At 37.4% G+C, this 17,012-nt stretch overlaps 1 protein-coding gene across 1 annotated transcript in view; it reads left to right on the top strand.

Annotated features, from left to right (window-relative positions):
- Window positions 1-679: 679 nt before the first annotated feature.
- Window positions 680-17,012, top strand: part of SHQ1 (SHQ1, H/ACA ribonucleoprotein assembly factor) — an 80,971-nt gene continuing 64,638 nt past the window's right edge. The window contains 6 exon segments of the mRNA XM_015824605.2: window positions 680-734; window positions 4,640-4,812; window positions 6,680-6,741; window positions 7,512-7,634; window positions 9,251-9,408; window positions 16,675-16,787. Coding sequence (XP_015680091.2) covers window positions 4,670-4,812; window positions 6,680-6,741; window positions 7,512-7,634; window positions 9,251-9,408; window positions 16,675-16,787 — 599 coding nt within the window. The 5' untranslated portion in view covers window positions 680-734; window positions 4,640-4,669.

Below are 17,012 nucleotides of genomic sequence, written 5' to 3'. Positions count from 1 at the left end.
TTCATCCGTTGAAGGCAAGTTTTTTTTGTTTCCAGCATTCGGCTATTAATAATCTTGCTGCAGTAATAAGATTTAACATCAAAGTCACTTCTTGATACTACTCTTAACAACTCCGAATCCCCGTGCAAGCAAAACCTCCCAGATAAGAATCATTTAGTCCAGCTTAGGTTCTATTACGTAAACGCCATTAGCGAGATGGGAGCAACTTTAACAGCCAATCCTGCCTACATCGCTCAGGCGTTTTGGTAAAACGGTTAATAAACAGCCAGCCACAAAGCTAGTCAAAAACTAAGCCTGATTTCCCCGCGTTTCTCTCTTCGTACAACCAGAACCGAAGAAAGCATGTCCGAGCTCCGATGCGGCGCACGCGCAGAACCAGAACGCCTGTAGTCGTCCCACCCTGGCATCTTGTCACGTGAGTCCTTGGCTGTCTGGCTCGTTCGTTGTTTTTTTCTTCTTCTTTTTTTTTTTCCAGCATCCGTATCACTTTCGTGCTAGCTCAACCACTTCTGATTGGAGGAGCTCTTCCAATGATCTTTCGATCCGCCTCCCCAACAGCCCGCCTTCTTCGCTTTTACGGCTTCCTATTTGAAGAAGAGCAATTGGATTGGCAGTAGGCTGTAGCCCGTAGGGAGCCTCGTCGCCGTCAGAGAATCGGACGGCTGGAGGCGGAGAAGCAAAGCGTGGAAACGTGGGAAGCTGCGCGTGGGAAGCGTCTGGAGCTTCTATGGGTGGTGAGTGTTGGCGCGGGGTTTCATTTGTGGCATTCCTGTTTCCTTACTTATTGCTCAGCGTATAGATTAAGGCTGTAGGAAGCGGAGAGGAATTGCCGCAGAGGTGAAAGGCTGAGCAGCCCCCGGAGAAAGGGGCAATAAATAGCGGTAATCTTTCATTTTCACCCCAAATGCAGGGTGGGTAGCGGCTCAGAGCTTCCATGTATAACTGCCTTCCTGTGAAATGCTCGACTACAAAGCTCACCATCCGCAACCATTGGCCTGGATGGGAATCATAGGATGGAACTCCAGCATATCTGGAAGTTGCCAGGTTGAGCAGAGGTCTGCTCGAAGAGCGTGGAAGCAAGGATGTGTGTGTATGTGTAAATAGGCTTACAAAGGTAGTAAGGGTTAATTTTTCATTGACTGAGGATACAGCCAGCCTATCAGCTGGCAGGAAGGTTTTTTTTTTCCCTAAACTTCACTCCGGTCTGATTCTTGGAGACAGCCTGGACAAATCTCTGCAAGGTTTTTTTTTGCAAAGTTTTTTTTTAAATCCCCAGGTGTGGTTTGCTATTTGCCTTTTACTTAGGGCTGAGAGAAACTGACTGGCCCAAGGTCACTCAGGTGGCTTTGTGCCTAAAACAAGACTTTACTCTTGATCTCCCAGTTTTTAGCCTGATCCTTAACCGCTACACCAAATTGGCTCTCCCCCCCCCCCAAAAAAAAACCTTGCAGAAAAGTGCATAAGCATAAATTAAATTGATGATTAAATAGCCAGGCTAGCAAATAGTGCTGTTTCTACAGTTTTAATGTTGGATAAGTGGAAATGATTGATGGATGCTCAAGGGTTCATTTCCTCTCCCACAAAGTATCCCCTCCTTCTTGCTTCACCCCAGATCTCTGCTGTGATTTGTCAGTCCAGATAGCTAGAGGGGTGTAGGGTGGAGGCAGTCAATCAATGATGAGTGAGCCCCAGCCTTGCCTGGTGCTGCCAGGAAACAGCGAGGATGGCAACTACCAGAAATAGTCTGTTGGCAAAAGGGCCGCACTTCTTTTCAAGTATTAAAAATAGTTGTAAAATTGAAAAGTGAAATGCCTCATTACAGATAAATCTTTGACTTACAACCATTTGTTTAGTGACCAAGCGAAGTTACAACAGCTCTGAAAAAAATAAACAATAGTTTTTTACGTGACTGCTGCTGCGACGTCCCCATGGTCACTTGATCAAAATTTGGAGGCTTCTCAATTGGCTCATATTTATGGCAGTTTCAGTGTCCCAGGATTGTGTGATCACTTTTTGCGACCTTCTGACAAGCAAAGTCAATGGGAAAGCCAGATTCGCTTAACAGCCATCATGTTACAAACTTAACAACTGCAGTGATTCACTTAACAACTGTGGCAAAAAAGGTTGTAAAATGGGGCAAAACTCACTTAACAGTCTTGGTTAGCAACAGAAATGTTGGGCTCAATTGTGGTCGTAAGCCTAGGACTATCTGTAATCCACTAAGCAGGATAAGAATCAGGAATGCAGTTGCCTTTATCTGGATCTCTTTATAGGGTTAAATCAACTTTCTGTGCAGCACAAGAATAGCAATGGTCTGAAGTGAGCATTATATTTGTTTTTTAACAGAGGTCTAGAACTCTTTTGAAAGAATGCTAAACTTGTGTTTAACAAAGCAAGGTTAGTATATTTTTTCCAAAAATGTACAAACTTATGTTTATAAGGAACCCCCAAGTTTTGGGGCAAATTCCTTTATAGGAGGCACATGATCCGCCCAAGCTAAAATGGGCCTGAGATATATTGGTCTGTCCATGAACTAAAACTCAGGAGAAAGTGGGTAATGCAGCAAAATAATAATCCAAAACTACAAGCCACATTAACCAAAATAATGGTTAAAGCAGAACCAAGTTAATGTTTTCAAATGACATAGTTAATGTCCTGACTATAATTCTATAAAAGCGTTACAGAATAACCTGAAGTTGATGGAAGGATTTTCACCATCTTCCCTCGGCTGTAAGGAGGAATATAGGTTAAAATTTCTTAAAGCTGATGTGCAGGACTGATCAACAGTTATTGGAAATGTTTAGTTGCAATTATTGCTGTTGAGTATGGGGGAAGAGGTCACCAGTTCCTGAAAGCGAAAGTTCATATACTTTTTCCACACACAAATATGTACCTTTGGATCATTTTCCTCAGTAAATAAACAAGTGTAATGTTTTTGCCTCATTTATGTAATTGGTTTCTCTTTATATAGTTTTGGGACTTGTGTGAAAGACCCATCATATTTTAGATTATATTTATTTATGCAGAAATATTGAATATTCAAAAGGGTTAGGGTTCACAAACTTTTAAGTGCCATTGTAACATTGCTATAATATGTTTAAGCTAGCAGATTTAATGTTTTGAAGAAGAAGGGGTGATGTAGCATATATCATCTGTGTGTTTTGAGATTACCTTCCTTTATTTAGGAAGGTGTCTTCTCATCATTTCTAGGGAGAAAATGGTTTTGTGATACTAAACAATATAGCTGTGGGTACAGTTGACATATGTTGTTTATAGATCTGTAACTCACTGATAACACAGGATAATTTCTAGGTAAAAGTCTGCTATGCAATACTAAATGACAGTGTTACGGCAGCCGGCTGAGACAATTGTCTAATACAAATTATGGATTTTAGAGCTTCTTAAATATTTAAGTATTCTTCAGTTTAACAGTATACAGTAATCCTTGACTTACAACCATAATTGCAACAGGCACTTTCATTACTAAACAAGATAGTTATTAAGTGAATCCTGCCCAATTCTATGACTTTCTTTGCCATAACTGGTTAATCCTTAACCACATGGATGTTAAATGAATCCAGCTTACCCCATTTACTTGTGAGAAGCCAGCTGGGAAGGACACAAGACCCCAAAATTTTGCAACTATCATAAATACATGCTGATTACCAAGCACACAGATTTTGATTTGTGGGGATGCTATGACGGTCATAAGTGCAAGGACTGGTTGTAAGTCATTTTTTCAGTGCCATTGTAACTTTGAAAGGTCACAGAGGAATGAGGACTACCTATATATGACTTTTTAAAGCTTCTGTTTATTTTTTACCACTATTACACATGTATAAGTGTATTTTGGGTTTATATGATCACTGTTGCATTGTTTCTGTGTGTGTTTTCTTTGCTGAATATTAAAAAAAATAGAAAAAGGAAAAAAAATGCAGCTGGCATATGGGATTGAGATTCCTGCAAATAAAGATGATGCTTGAGGCTGGCATTTTCCTTTGTAGGGTGACAGTTTCTTTGTTTCTAAAATTAAAATAATTTGAGAAGATGTAATTGTCAAGAGGGACCAGACACCTTGCAAATGGCAAGATGCATTGACATTCTCAGGCATTATGCTGGAGACCTGAGTTTTTAACCCGTAACAATGCTGAGACTGCAGACAGAAGGAGCTATTACACTAGCAACAACAAAAATTAATCCTTTTCAGGATTCCTTTGAGTAGAACAGTTTGCAAAATACTGCTACCTGCTGAATAAAAAAATCTGGATCCATTATAATAGGTATTCCCCGAATTTGTAGATTTCCAAGAAGTAAAAACAAACTTAGACTTTTATGCAGCTAACTTAATCTGGATGTTCTGAAAAAGGATTATTCAGGAACTTATCGCACCTCCCTTAATTGAAGAATGGTAAAGTATAAAATTAAATATATTGTTTAAGTAACATACTATAAGCAAATATAGGAAGCATGTTTTTAATCTCACCCCACAAATAGGTTTTCTTTGATTATAATGAATACCTTTCAGTTAACTGCAAATACTTTATTAGAAATCTTTAGTTATCATTTTCAGGTGTTCAAATGCTATTGATACACATGTCCCAAGAATAATAATTTGTTTGCTTTTGTGACTGTTTTATAGGTGGTGGTATTGTTTTTTCTGATATTCATCATGATAACTCCAGTATTTGAACTGAGTCAAGATCCAGATTTTCTCACAATAATTATCAAAGTACCTTATGCACGAGTTTCAGAATTTGACATCTATTTTGAAGGGAATTTGTTTCGTTTTTATGCAAAACCTTACTTTCTCAGGTAAGCAGTGTTAGTTTTCATCTAATCTCATCTAATCTCTGAACTTAATTTTACATATTTAGTTTAGTAAATTATTTTTGTGAGTATTAGTGCTATTTTTTCTAAAAATGTAGAACTGAAGCTCATAGATTGCTAACTGCTATCAAGCAAAGTTGCTCTGAGCTTAAACATGGTTTGTTCACATCACAATATATCATGCAAACTGGAAATGGTTTAATCAGCATACAAAAAAGCGTTACATTTCTTTATCTCCTGCATAGGAGAGAAAATGGAATAATTTTGAATCTTCTGTGACATAACTTTGAATTGAAACAGTGTTTGGTTGCTATAGGTAACTATTTATATGGAGAAATTTCTTTGCATATATATGCCCAGATGCATGTACACATGCAAGAGGAAATGTGTGAATATGGTACAGTAATTAAGTTGCTGGGCTGAGAGTAAAGAAATCCTGCAACTAGTCCTTCCCTAGGCTTGGAAGCTGGCTTGGTGATTTGGGTCCAGTCAACTTCTCACAGCCCTAAACTAGGAAGTTGAAAGATATTTATCTACTAACTCACCCTGAAATTATAATTATGGTACATCGCACAGTCAGTTTAGACTGGATTTGGCATTTTTAATCCATCTACTGAATCATTCCCAAGAACCTGGGATAGGCAGCTGATGTTGTTTAATGGTGTTAAAGGNGTTAAAGGTATTGCAGGATGTAAGCTGCTCCAAGTAAAGTTGCCTTTTTCAGTTGACTGGTTCTCCAGATGTTTTGGAATTGTACTCAAAGCATCTATTTACTACTGTTGCTGTCTTTGCTTTCTTTTGCCACAGATGGTCTCCTTTGGGTCTTTGTACTTTGTGATTTTCTCCATTTCTTTCTCTTCTCTTCTGCTATCCCCATTCTGCTTCTATTCTGCCACTATCCAGACTTTTTTGTCTTATCAACAATTGTTAAGTCTGGAGTGTTATGTAGCAGGTGCCTGTTTATTTAAAGCCTAAAGTCCCAGAGCACTTTAGTTTATGATTTTAAAATGCATGCACACACACAAACCAGTGGTGGGATTCAAATATGTGAACAATCGGTTCTCTGTGTGGATGCCGCTTCCGGAAGTCCATTCTGGGCCTGGGCAACAAAAAATTAGCTAACGGTTCTGCCGAAGTGGTGCGAACCGGCTGAATCCCACCACTCACACAAACTCAAACACAGATTCAGACTTTGTAACAATAAGATACTTAACATCTGTGTATATGTTGAAACATAATATTTAACACTCAGTCTCTATGATTCTTGTCCTCTTAAAGAGATGTTTTGTGTGTGTAGTAGAAACTCAGTGGATCATTTGAGGAACGGAAGTAATGCTCATTAAAACTAAATGTACAGTAAATTCCAATGTATATAATAGTTGCTTTTTATGTCATTGGATGTTGTTTTTAATTCTGCAGTACTATATAGCATGCACAAATGTTATCTGGAACTGAATGGGTTATCCTGAATCTCTTGGCACTTGAATTTATAAGTAAAACAAGCTTTCTTCCTGAATTGAGTAGATCAAAATACGGAACAAGCAAACAGACAAAAAAATGAACAGCAGCTGAAGTCTGGTGGGACTTTAGCATGTTCCATTCACAACTCTACCAAAGACATAGTGATTATTCAGACATTCCTGATAAAAGTAATATTAGTAATTGTCCATTCACAATCATATTCTCTTTTCCGCTTACCATCTCTTTATATAACTTACTATTTGGACTTGCTTCACATTGTTGAGTGTGTAATTTGATTTTTCAAATTGTTACATCTGAACATTGCTAGCTCATCTTTCTTATATTAATAATATATATTAAATAAAGTACTTGCTTTTTTTCCCTTTTACAGATTAACACTTCCTGGAAGAGTTGTAGAAGACGGAAGAGAGAAAGCATCATATGATGATTCAGGTTTGCTTTGCAAATATTTTCATACATAGATATATTGCAGCAGCATATATTTACTTCCAATTCCACCAATAATTCAAAGCTATATCATGTCATCTTGGTTTCTGGCAGGTCCTTGATTTAAAATGCCTTTCTGCATAGAGATAAACAACACATTTAAAATGATTTATGGCCACTAGGCAGAGGATAAGGAAGATTCCCATGTTACAAATTTCTTTTCGCCAAAATAACTTCATACCCTATTAAAAAAAAAACCTTGAATTGCTGGTGCACCCATTTGCTTCTTTTTTCTGAACATGGGTGAATAATAAATGAAGGGAAAGAAGATTTCCTGATTTTTCCCTTAACACATGGAAGGAAAGAGAGCCAAGCTGAGCCAAGCAGGTTGAAGGTTTTATTTGTTGTACCAAATCCAAAAAAAGCTAATTTATATTATGTAAATGGAAGCCTACATTTACAGTTGGGCTTTTTCATTACCATACACATCTCTACAGCTATTTTACTTGATTAGAATTTGCCTTCAGGGATTCCTCAGACCTCTAATGTAGGTTTTGAAGGAATGTGTGGTAATGTAAGAAGTAATCCAATCCCATTTTCCCTGATGCACACTTCTATAGAAAATGGAAAAAGCAGAGGAGGGGACATTATGAATGCAGCCTTGTGCTCCTGAATGAAAGGCAAGATATACATTTAAGGAGTAGATACATAAGAAAGCTAACTGAAGCATTTTGAAAAAAAAATGCCTTTGGCCGATTAAATCCTTTTATTTCCAGGGATATTTACAATCCACCTTCCCAAAGAGACTCCTGGAGAAAAATTTGATGGCCTAGATATGTTGACAGCTCTGTTAGCACCAAAGAAATCCCGGTCAGCTAAACCTTTAGTGGAAGAGATGGGTTTGTATGATTTTATTTTTAAAAAATGGTTTGCGGGCTCTTGTTTCTCTGTGTAACATGCATTGGAGGTAAGGATGTCTTGTAAGTTAACTTTTAATGATTTGAATAAAATGGTAATGCTAGCTGATGAATCTATTGGAAGATGCCTTTTAGCATCTAAAGAAATTGTTTATTTTCTCATTTTATTGAATAAAGTGATAAATTCTATTATGGATTGGATGTTAAGTAAAATAAGACAGATTCCTGCTTCACACTCTGTCCTACCTTCTCTCCATGGTTTCTTGGAGTCATATTTCCCACTTCTACCTAGAGATATTAAGAGCTGAGCTTGAAATCTTTCAAATCTGCTCTACTACTGAATTGTGATCCTTTTCTGTTGCTATCTCTACAGTTCTGGTTACTGAATATCTTCCATCTGTGAACTAAATTCAGGATATCGCTTTGCTCTTTTTGAGAAACGTGAAGCTAAAACTAATACAATAAACTGTCCTTGGAAATAGCTTTCCAACAAGTTGGTGGAGAATTGTGAGAGGTTAAAATTGCACATCTACTAAGCCATGGTTTGATTTCACCATTATTTGTTAATTTGTTAGCATATCAGTTGACACATGACATTATTCTAAACCCAAGTAAACAACATTAGTGGTTTAGGAACTCTTTTTTTAAAAAAATATATAGAATAGAACAGAACAGATTTTTTTATTGACCAAGTGTGATTGGACACACAAGGAATTTGTTTCGTGCATAAGCTCTCAGTGTACATACAAGCAACAAGTAATAACTCGTGATTATAATCATAAAATGCATTCATCATAAATCACAAGATACAACACCCAGTGATGGTCATAGGATACTAAATAAATCATACTAGGATACTGAATAAAACAATATAAATCATAAGATACAAGCAAAAAAGTTATAGTCATAAGAAGATAAGGAATAGGTAATAGGATAATGTATTGGTCACCCAAAGTCTATGGACACTGGGCAATGTAGAAAACTAGGAAGAACATTAAAAACAGCTAAAAACACTGAATCATACAGGCATCCCAGGCTAAAATACAGTTAGCCTAACAATCAGCCATAAGTATCCATAAGGAGATTTAAAAGCCAGGAAGTCTCTCACAATTATGTTTGGCAGCCAGTCTTTTAGAAAGGCTGAGGATGGGGTAAATCAAGGGATTGGGGAAAGCCTGTCCTCAGAATGGACTTTAAACTGGACTTTAAGACAAGGTCCTTATAGTTTCACATGTAGAATTTTTGTTCTGTAATTTAAAAGTTATCAGGAAGAGAAATATTAGCCAGATCATATAAATCTGGTAAGTTGTGAGCTTTTTCATCATGTCTTTTTGAGTTACTATGAAGTTTTTTTGAGTTGACTGGCTGGTTTCTTTTATTTTTTACATTGATTTATTTTGGCAGTGGCTGAAATCTTGATCCTGAGCTTATGGGCTTAATCTAAAAAAACCAGTGTAAATCATATCCTGATTCTTTTGGAATGTTTTAAGAGAATTGTTAATTCAATAAAGATATTTTAGGTGGAATTTCATACAATACATTCTAAATGGTACAAAAGTTTGATATTGCTGTAACTTTTGATGGCAATGCTTGTTCAGGTGCTCCAGATGAGGAGAACATGGAAGAGGAGGAGGAGGAGGAATTTGACTGGGAAATAGAACAAACTCTTCAAAAAGATAACATGGAGGATTCCTTGTGTCCATCAAATACCTATGGATTTGGAAGTCAGAAATCAGGAGTTTTTCGACGTCTCCAGGTAAGTGGGAGCATTAAATAAACACAGATATTTAGTAATCAGAAATGTATTTTTCATATATCATAGAACAACAATGACATCTGAAAAAATGCTGAGTAATATAAATGTAAAATATTCCCCTGGGGCCGTATTCTTGAAATTAGATGTATCTGCTATGTAAGCCAAGATGTCTAAAAGGTTGTTTAGATCTTTCAATTTTTTTTAAATGGTATTAGAAGTCAGTAGGAAATAGAAGTTGACTCATATTGAATGTGATGAAATGTATCTACAAAGGGGGTATAATGGACAACATTGAAGCAGCCATTTCCCAGGAAGGAGGGAGGAGCGTATTCCAAGGAGGGGGTAAGACAAGAGACAGCATAGTCCAGAGCTGAATAGGAAACAGAGGAAGACGTTTAGGATAGCCACTTCCTAGAATCTCTCAGGGTATATATGTTATGGTGAGAGTAGTAGCGGCTTAGTCTGGCAAGATTTTATTTATGTGGTATGAGCAAAACTGAACTTTAACTGAATTGTTCGATGTTGCTCTTGGGCTGGGCCTGAAAAGAAACATTTTATAATCTTTGAATCTTAAAATGGAGAGAAAGAAATGCTTAGAAAGATGGAACTTGAGCTTCACTGAATAAATAAGCCGTAATTCCATAATGGTTTAGAAAGAATGCGGTGTATCTGTTGGTGATCTACATTATATAATTGTCTGACTTAATGATAAATAAATTACCTTACTGTTGTCAATCAGCCTACTGCAAGCATGATCAATGTCAATAGTTCTAAGCATAACAGTAGTTTGGACCCAACCAGATAATTGTAAAATTAAGAATTTTATGAAGTCTGCTAATATATTTATGATGAAAAATTATCATTACAATAAAATTATTTGAGACGTGTATATGCAATACAGGTAGTCCTCGTTTAATGCCCATTTGTTCAGTAATCAGTGAAAGTTAAGATGGCACTGAGCGAACGGTTCTTAGAGTGGTGGTGATTGCAGTGCCATTGTGGTCAAGTGATCAAAATTCAGGCACTTGATGGCCCACCTGCATTTCCAACTGCAGCATGTGGTTTAAGTTCCTGCCACCTGCCGGTCTCCCCTCACCTCTGCCCTTTTGGAATGTCCTGTGATCTGCCACTACTTAATCCCTCTCTGTCCCCTCCAGCTGATCTTCACTGTTTTCTTCCTCCACTTCTGAGAAAGTATGCCTGCCTGCTTCGGGCAGTTACTGGCCCTTTGTGCGTGCACTCCAGCCAACAGGACAGAGATGGGGGAAGGGAGATAGGCAGATGGTGGGAAAGTGATATCCTTCCTGAATTTAGATCACAGATGGAAGATAATTTAGTAATCAGAACTGTATGGATAGCAGCAGAAAAGGAACACAGCTCAGTAGTAAAGCAGATTTAAAAGATTCCACGCTCAGCTCTTAATACCTCTAGGTAGAAGTGGGAAATATGACTCCGAAGAAATCATGGGGAGAAGGTAGGACAGACAGTGAAGCATGCATCTGGCTTATTTTACTTAACATCCAATCCATAATAGAATTTATCACTCTATTCAATAAAACGTGAGAACAAACCATTTCTTAATGTGCTAAAAGGCATTTTCCAATAGGTTTGCCAGCAAGAAGCAGCATTACCGTTTTATTCAAATAATTAAAAGTTCTTCACTTCCAATGCATGTTAATACAGAAACAAGAGTCCACAAACCATTTTTTAAAAATAAAATCATATAAATCCATAATAATAATAACAATAATAATAAAATAAATAATAAATAATAAAGTTGGAAGGGACCTTGGAGGTCATCTAGTCCAACCCCCTGCTCAGGCAGGAAACCCTATGCCATTTCAGACAAATGGCTGTCCAGTCTCTTCATAAAAACTTCCAGTGTTGGAGCATTCACCGCTTCTGGAGGCAGGTTGTTCCACTGGTTAATTGTCTCTTCCATTAAAGGTGGAAGCGAGTGCAGCAGGGCAGGAAAAGTGTGAAGTCCTGGCCTAATGGTGACACACAGTCTGGGTCTAATGACTATAACTATGCCTATTACAATTGCCATTGCTAAGCAGTCCAGGACACATAATGTTTCTCTTAACTATATCATTTCTGGTCATGTGGTTAAGAAATTCTGGTCTTAACTGGGGTCATTAAGAGATGACTACGGGTATATGACATGTATATTTGTAATGATTACTTTGCATTTATGGGAAACTTTATGCAATCACAATTTGTTTGGAATTTCTACAGAAGTGTACAAAGCCCCATGACAATATTCACTTGCTTCATGAGCTTAATAAAATTCCTTTTTCATAATTTGCCATATTATGGCCTTTTGTGGTCTAAAGTAGCTTCCCTTTAATGGAAAACAGTATGAGGAAAAAGAGATTTTTCACCCCATATCATGCAGTTTATATGAAAAAGGTGTAAGTTTTAAACCTTAAACATATTGCTTGAGGAAGGCAAGACTTTCTCCTGCTTTGTTTTTAAGAAAGATATTTCTGTATAACTGAAGAGAAAAAGCCAAAGTAGACACATATTTGAAAAAGATAAAACATAGAAAGGAAAACTTTAGTGATGAATGAACCATTTTGCTTTATCCATTATGACATCTCCTACATCCATACATCTCTATGTTTAGACATGTGCTTTAATACATTCCTCTTAAATAATGTGAAGATAAGGGTAAATTTAAAGAGGCCACAGATGTGTTCTTCAAAGCCTTGAGAAGGCCTTTTTTCAACACAGCTGAAAAAGGAAATGACAAAGAATGAGTCCCAGACAAAATGATACAAGTAGCACATGAACAAGAAAACACAGGCTTAGGAGAAGAAATTAATTATTTTTTTTATCAAAAAGCAAATGTCATATGGTTGTGTGATATGAATCCTTATAGTAAAGCATTATAGCTTCTGAGGGACAATGTTGCCTCCTTTGCAGTTAGTCATGCATTGATATTAGCGAAATATCAGCACGCTGAGGACTGAACAGTCACTAGAGTTGAAGAAAATTATTAACTGTTAAAATATAACTAATCAATTCACTGATTTCATCTTCTCTTTAGGAATTTCTCCTTTTGTACTATAGAACTGTAACAAAATCATTTCCGCTGTAGTAAATAATTGTGGCTTATGGAGTATTCACTTTGTTTATAATTACATATGCATATAATTATATACGTATAATTACATATACATAGTAAGCTGTGTTTTTAGACTACAAATATATAGCTTCATACCCAGTATTAGTCGACCATTAATCTATCTGGACTAGCTAGTCAGATGCCGTGTTAATTGTTATGTTTGTTATGTCTTTTTGTCTACATTTGGAAATGGCCCTGCAATATTTTATGAAGTTTGTCAGTTCTTACACTCTGAAGTATTTGGTGGTCCTTTGCAATATTTATTTTAAGTATTGTACTATATGAGTACCTAGCTGAATTTTACAAAATTCTCAGCTTTACTTTTGTGAGTTGGTACTGCACTGAAATCGATCCATGTTGGGCTTTGCATTTTAGTCTTGGGATTATTCTGATTTCTTTGTGTCACTTTGATCTGAAATTCCATTAGGTTGTTAATAGATCTTAGCTATAAGCATGCAGCTATATAAGCTTAGTTCTATTAGGGGCAAGACCTGGCTCAAAAACAGCAATTGTGAGAGAGACCTTGGAGTCCTAGTGGACGATTACTTGACTATGAGCCAGCAGTGTGCAGCAGCAACCAAAAAAGCTAATGCAATCCTGGGTTGTATAAAGAAAGGCATAGAATCAAGATCACGTGAAGTATTAGTACCGCTTTGTAAAACCATAGTAAGACCACACCTGGAATACTGCAGCCAATTTTGGTCACCATACCACAAAAAAGATGTTGAGAGTTTGGAAAAAATTCAGAGAAGAGCAAAGGCCTGGAGACTAAAACATACGAAGAACGGCTGTGGGACTTGGGTTTGGCTAGTCTAAAGAAAAGAAGAAATAGGGGAGATATGATAGTATTCCGGTATTTGAGAGGCTGCTACAAAGAAGAGGGGGTCACGTTATTCACCAAAGCACCAGAGGGAAGGATGAGAAACAATGGTTGGAAACTGATCAGGGAGAGAAGCAACCTGGAATTAAGGAGAAACTTCCTGACAGTGAAGACAATTAACCAGTGGAACAGCTTGCCTCCAGAAATCATGGGCACTCCATCACGGGAGATTTTTAAGAAGAGACTAGGCAGTCACTTGTCTGAGATGGTATAGGTCAGTGGTGGCGAACCTCTGGCACTCAGAGCCCTCTCTGTGGGCACGGGTGGCGTCGCCCCAGCCTCGCCTCTCCCCACGGCTCCCTCCTCACCAGCAGCCCCCTGAAGAAGAGTTGCCCCCGGGCACAGCCCGCGTGGAGCAGCATAGCCAAGGACATAGCAGACTTTAACAAGACTCCGTCCTCGTGCCCCATCATATGCAGATGATGCGGGGCACGGGCAGAGGGTGTGGCCACCATGGTGCTGCTGGGCTGCCATGGCAATCTGCTTTGGTGGGCCGTGGAGGCAGTGGGTGGCGCTGCGGCCAGGCGGGGGCGGTTTTTGGGCACTTAGTCTCTAAAAGGTTCGCCATCACTGGTATAGGTTCTCCTGCTTGAGCAGGAGGTTGGACTAGAAGACCTCCAAAGTTCCTTCCAGCTCTACTCTACTCTACCTGTCAGTCTAAAAGAGTTTATTGTGCTGCAAAATTGCAGCAATAATTGTAACAATTTATTTTTTAGATTATATTTTATTTTTTATCATGACTATTGTTTTTATAAATATGTAAAGAACTCTAGACAAGGGGAGAGTTAACAGCATTGGATAATGGTGTATGGCCACATCATTTTAAACCAAAATCTTTTCAGTATTATACCAAGCTTCTATAATAAACGCAATAGGCTATTTAATAAATAGAGAAAGAGACTTGAAATCTGAACCTGATGAGTCAGCTTTTATGGCATAACGATCCTTTTAAATCCATTTAGCATGCCATTAAGAATTGACTATGATTCATAGATGATACTATGTGCCTTTAGAATTACATTATATTAATTACAGACTTTTTAGATTGTGCTGGAAGGATTATAATCAGATTTGTATGTATTGCCATCAATTAGCAATGCTAATTTTAGACACTTACTAGGGTCAAAGTTTTTTGAGGAAATTGTAAACAAAAATAATGGGTAGTCTCTTGCAGTTAATGTAGGTTTATTTCCTATAAACTGTGATACAAGATTTTTTTTTTTTAACTGTCAGATGGCAGATAACTACACAACTGTGGCTATACAGTTGTATTGTTAACAGTGTGGAAGTATATGGTTGCCATTACTTAGCCTGGCAGAAGGATGCCATCTTCTGGGGAGCCAACTTAACGTTTTGCAAGGGTGGTTTGGTTCACTGATTTTAAAATGTGGGAAACTGCTTTAAAAAATCAGCACAGTAGCAAAATATCCTGAAGAATCTGTTAAATAAAGCTTTTTTTCATTGTTCTCCTTTTAACCATGTTAACAGTTTCTAAAAAATTCCTTTCATCTGCACAAATTTCTTTTGTGCTAAAATAGAAACAATATATCTTTAAAATATTTGTATTGATCAAGATTATCAATATATTCACATATGTTCTCAAATTGTATCTATTTCAGTGGCTTTTGTGTGTCTGTTGGTATTTGTTGATGTTCTGTTTCTCCTAATTGAAAGGGGGGGAACCACCCAGAATCATGAAGAATCATGTGGGTGATATATAAATTTAATTTTAAAAAAATAAAAAATAAAATTGGAGATAAAATCAGGAGGAGGGATGAAATCTGGAGCAGGGAGAAGCAGCAAGACCAACCAACAAGCAAACTAATGGCCCCTCTAAGGATGATAATCTGAGAATAACCGGCCCAGAGATTCACAGCCAAGATTCACTTGGCCCATTTGGAATTTTAAATGGACTGTCACCAAATGGCCACCTTGGTATGGCCTTGCCCTTTTCCAGCAAAGATAATCCTTGTAGGCCAATCATAAGAGAAAATGATAAGATTTCTCTCCCTGCGGCTCTATAGCTTTCTAGAGTGTTTCTTACTAGCACTGATTCTCTCTGTCCCTCCCTTTTTTCCTAGGCAGATTAGAACAATTCCAAGCAAAGCATTAGATGACAGCCATCTGTCATTGTTATTTTCTAAAAATGCCTATGGCCATCTGAGATCTAGAATCATTTGAATTAAAGATGATATTAGAGATTTCTGCTTTTTTTGTATCAGTGTGCTCACTTCTCCTTTTTGTGATTCAAAATATTCAAATGTTAAAATCAAGTAACAAAGGAAGTTTTAGCAGGTCCCAAGACCTATCTATTTACAGCTTAGCATTTGCAATTGTGGCTTATTTAATCCTTGTTTAGTAAAGTATGGGTCTATTCACAATTAAGCATTTAAGCTTTAAACTAAACATAATAGTCTGGTTTATTCTCTTTTATCAATCACATGAGAGAGGAATGCCCTGTTTATGATCTAAACTCAAATAATAGTTGTATGTATATACATACACTAAAAGAAAATAAGATAACCTAATCCATGGTTAGTGAGGCATGGAAAGTAATGTATTCATTTGCAATAGGAGGCTAATTTATTGATCACACAGTGATTAAGTGAGATGTCCTAGGACTAGTCTGAAGTTTCTTGTTGCACAGAAGAGTACAGGTGATTGATAGATGTGTATTCTTGCTATCATTCAGCTCTTTGTGTTTTAGAATATTTGACTGCTTTCCATGAAGAATTCTTTAGAATGTATAGCAATAGCCCTTAGAGTTATACTGTATATTGCTTCACAGTGCTTTACAGCCCTCTTTAAGCAGTTTACAGAGTCAGCATATTGCCCCCAACAATCTGGGTCCTCATTTTACTGACCTCAGAAGGATGGAAGGCTGAGTCAACCTTGAGCCAATAAGAATTAAACTGCCAAACTGCAGGCAGCTGACAGTCAGCAGAAGTAGCCCACAGTACTGCATTCTAACCACTGCGCCACCGCAGCTCATAATGATTCCTCCAAAGTATCTTTATTATCTTGATGTACAACTTTCTAAACTCTATACCAGGGGTAGGCAACCTTGGCTCTTTTATGACTCGTGGACTTCAACTCCCAGAATTCCTGAGCCAGCATAGCTGGCTCAGGAATTCTGGGAGTTGAAGTCCACGAGTCATAAAAGAGCCAAGGTTGCCGACCCCTGCTCTATACAATGTATTTTTTGCTTTTCTTTTTAAGTCAGTGATTGTTAATTGATTTGTTCTTTTCCTTACAGGATGAACTTAATGAAGTTGTGGATGTTAAAGATCCAGACATAACACCTCCATCTGAACGCAGAGAAAAACGACTTGCAGCAGAAGCTGCTAAATTTGATCCTGATCATTACCTGTACGTTTATCCCTGCTTATGTGTTCTGGTAATAAATAGTTTAGGATCATTGTACTATGCGATTGGATTTAAATCCTCCCTATCCATGAAATAAATTAAAATTAATACAAGTAAATAGTATCTACTATTCTTTATTCTATAATCCACAGAGCAGGCAATTTACATATTTTTGTAAATAATAAAACAAATGTAAATGACATGGACATAATTAATCAGTACAGGTAG

The sequence above is a fragment of the Protobothrops mucrosquamatus genome, unplaced genomic scaffold, assembly GCF_001527695.2.
Source record: "Protobothrops mucrosquamatus isolate PMUCROS unplaced genomic scaffold, P.Mucros_1.0 scaffold2289, whole genome shotgun sequence".
In the NCBI taxonomy this organism is placed as follows: Eukaryota; Metazoa; Chordata; class Lepidosauria; order Squamata; family Viperidae; genus Protobothrops; species Protobothrops mucrosquamatus.
The sequence above is the reverse complement of the archived record's forward strand: the minus strand, read 5'-3'. Positions and strand labels throughout refer to the sequence as shown.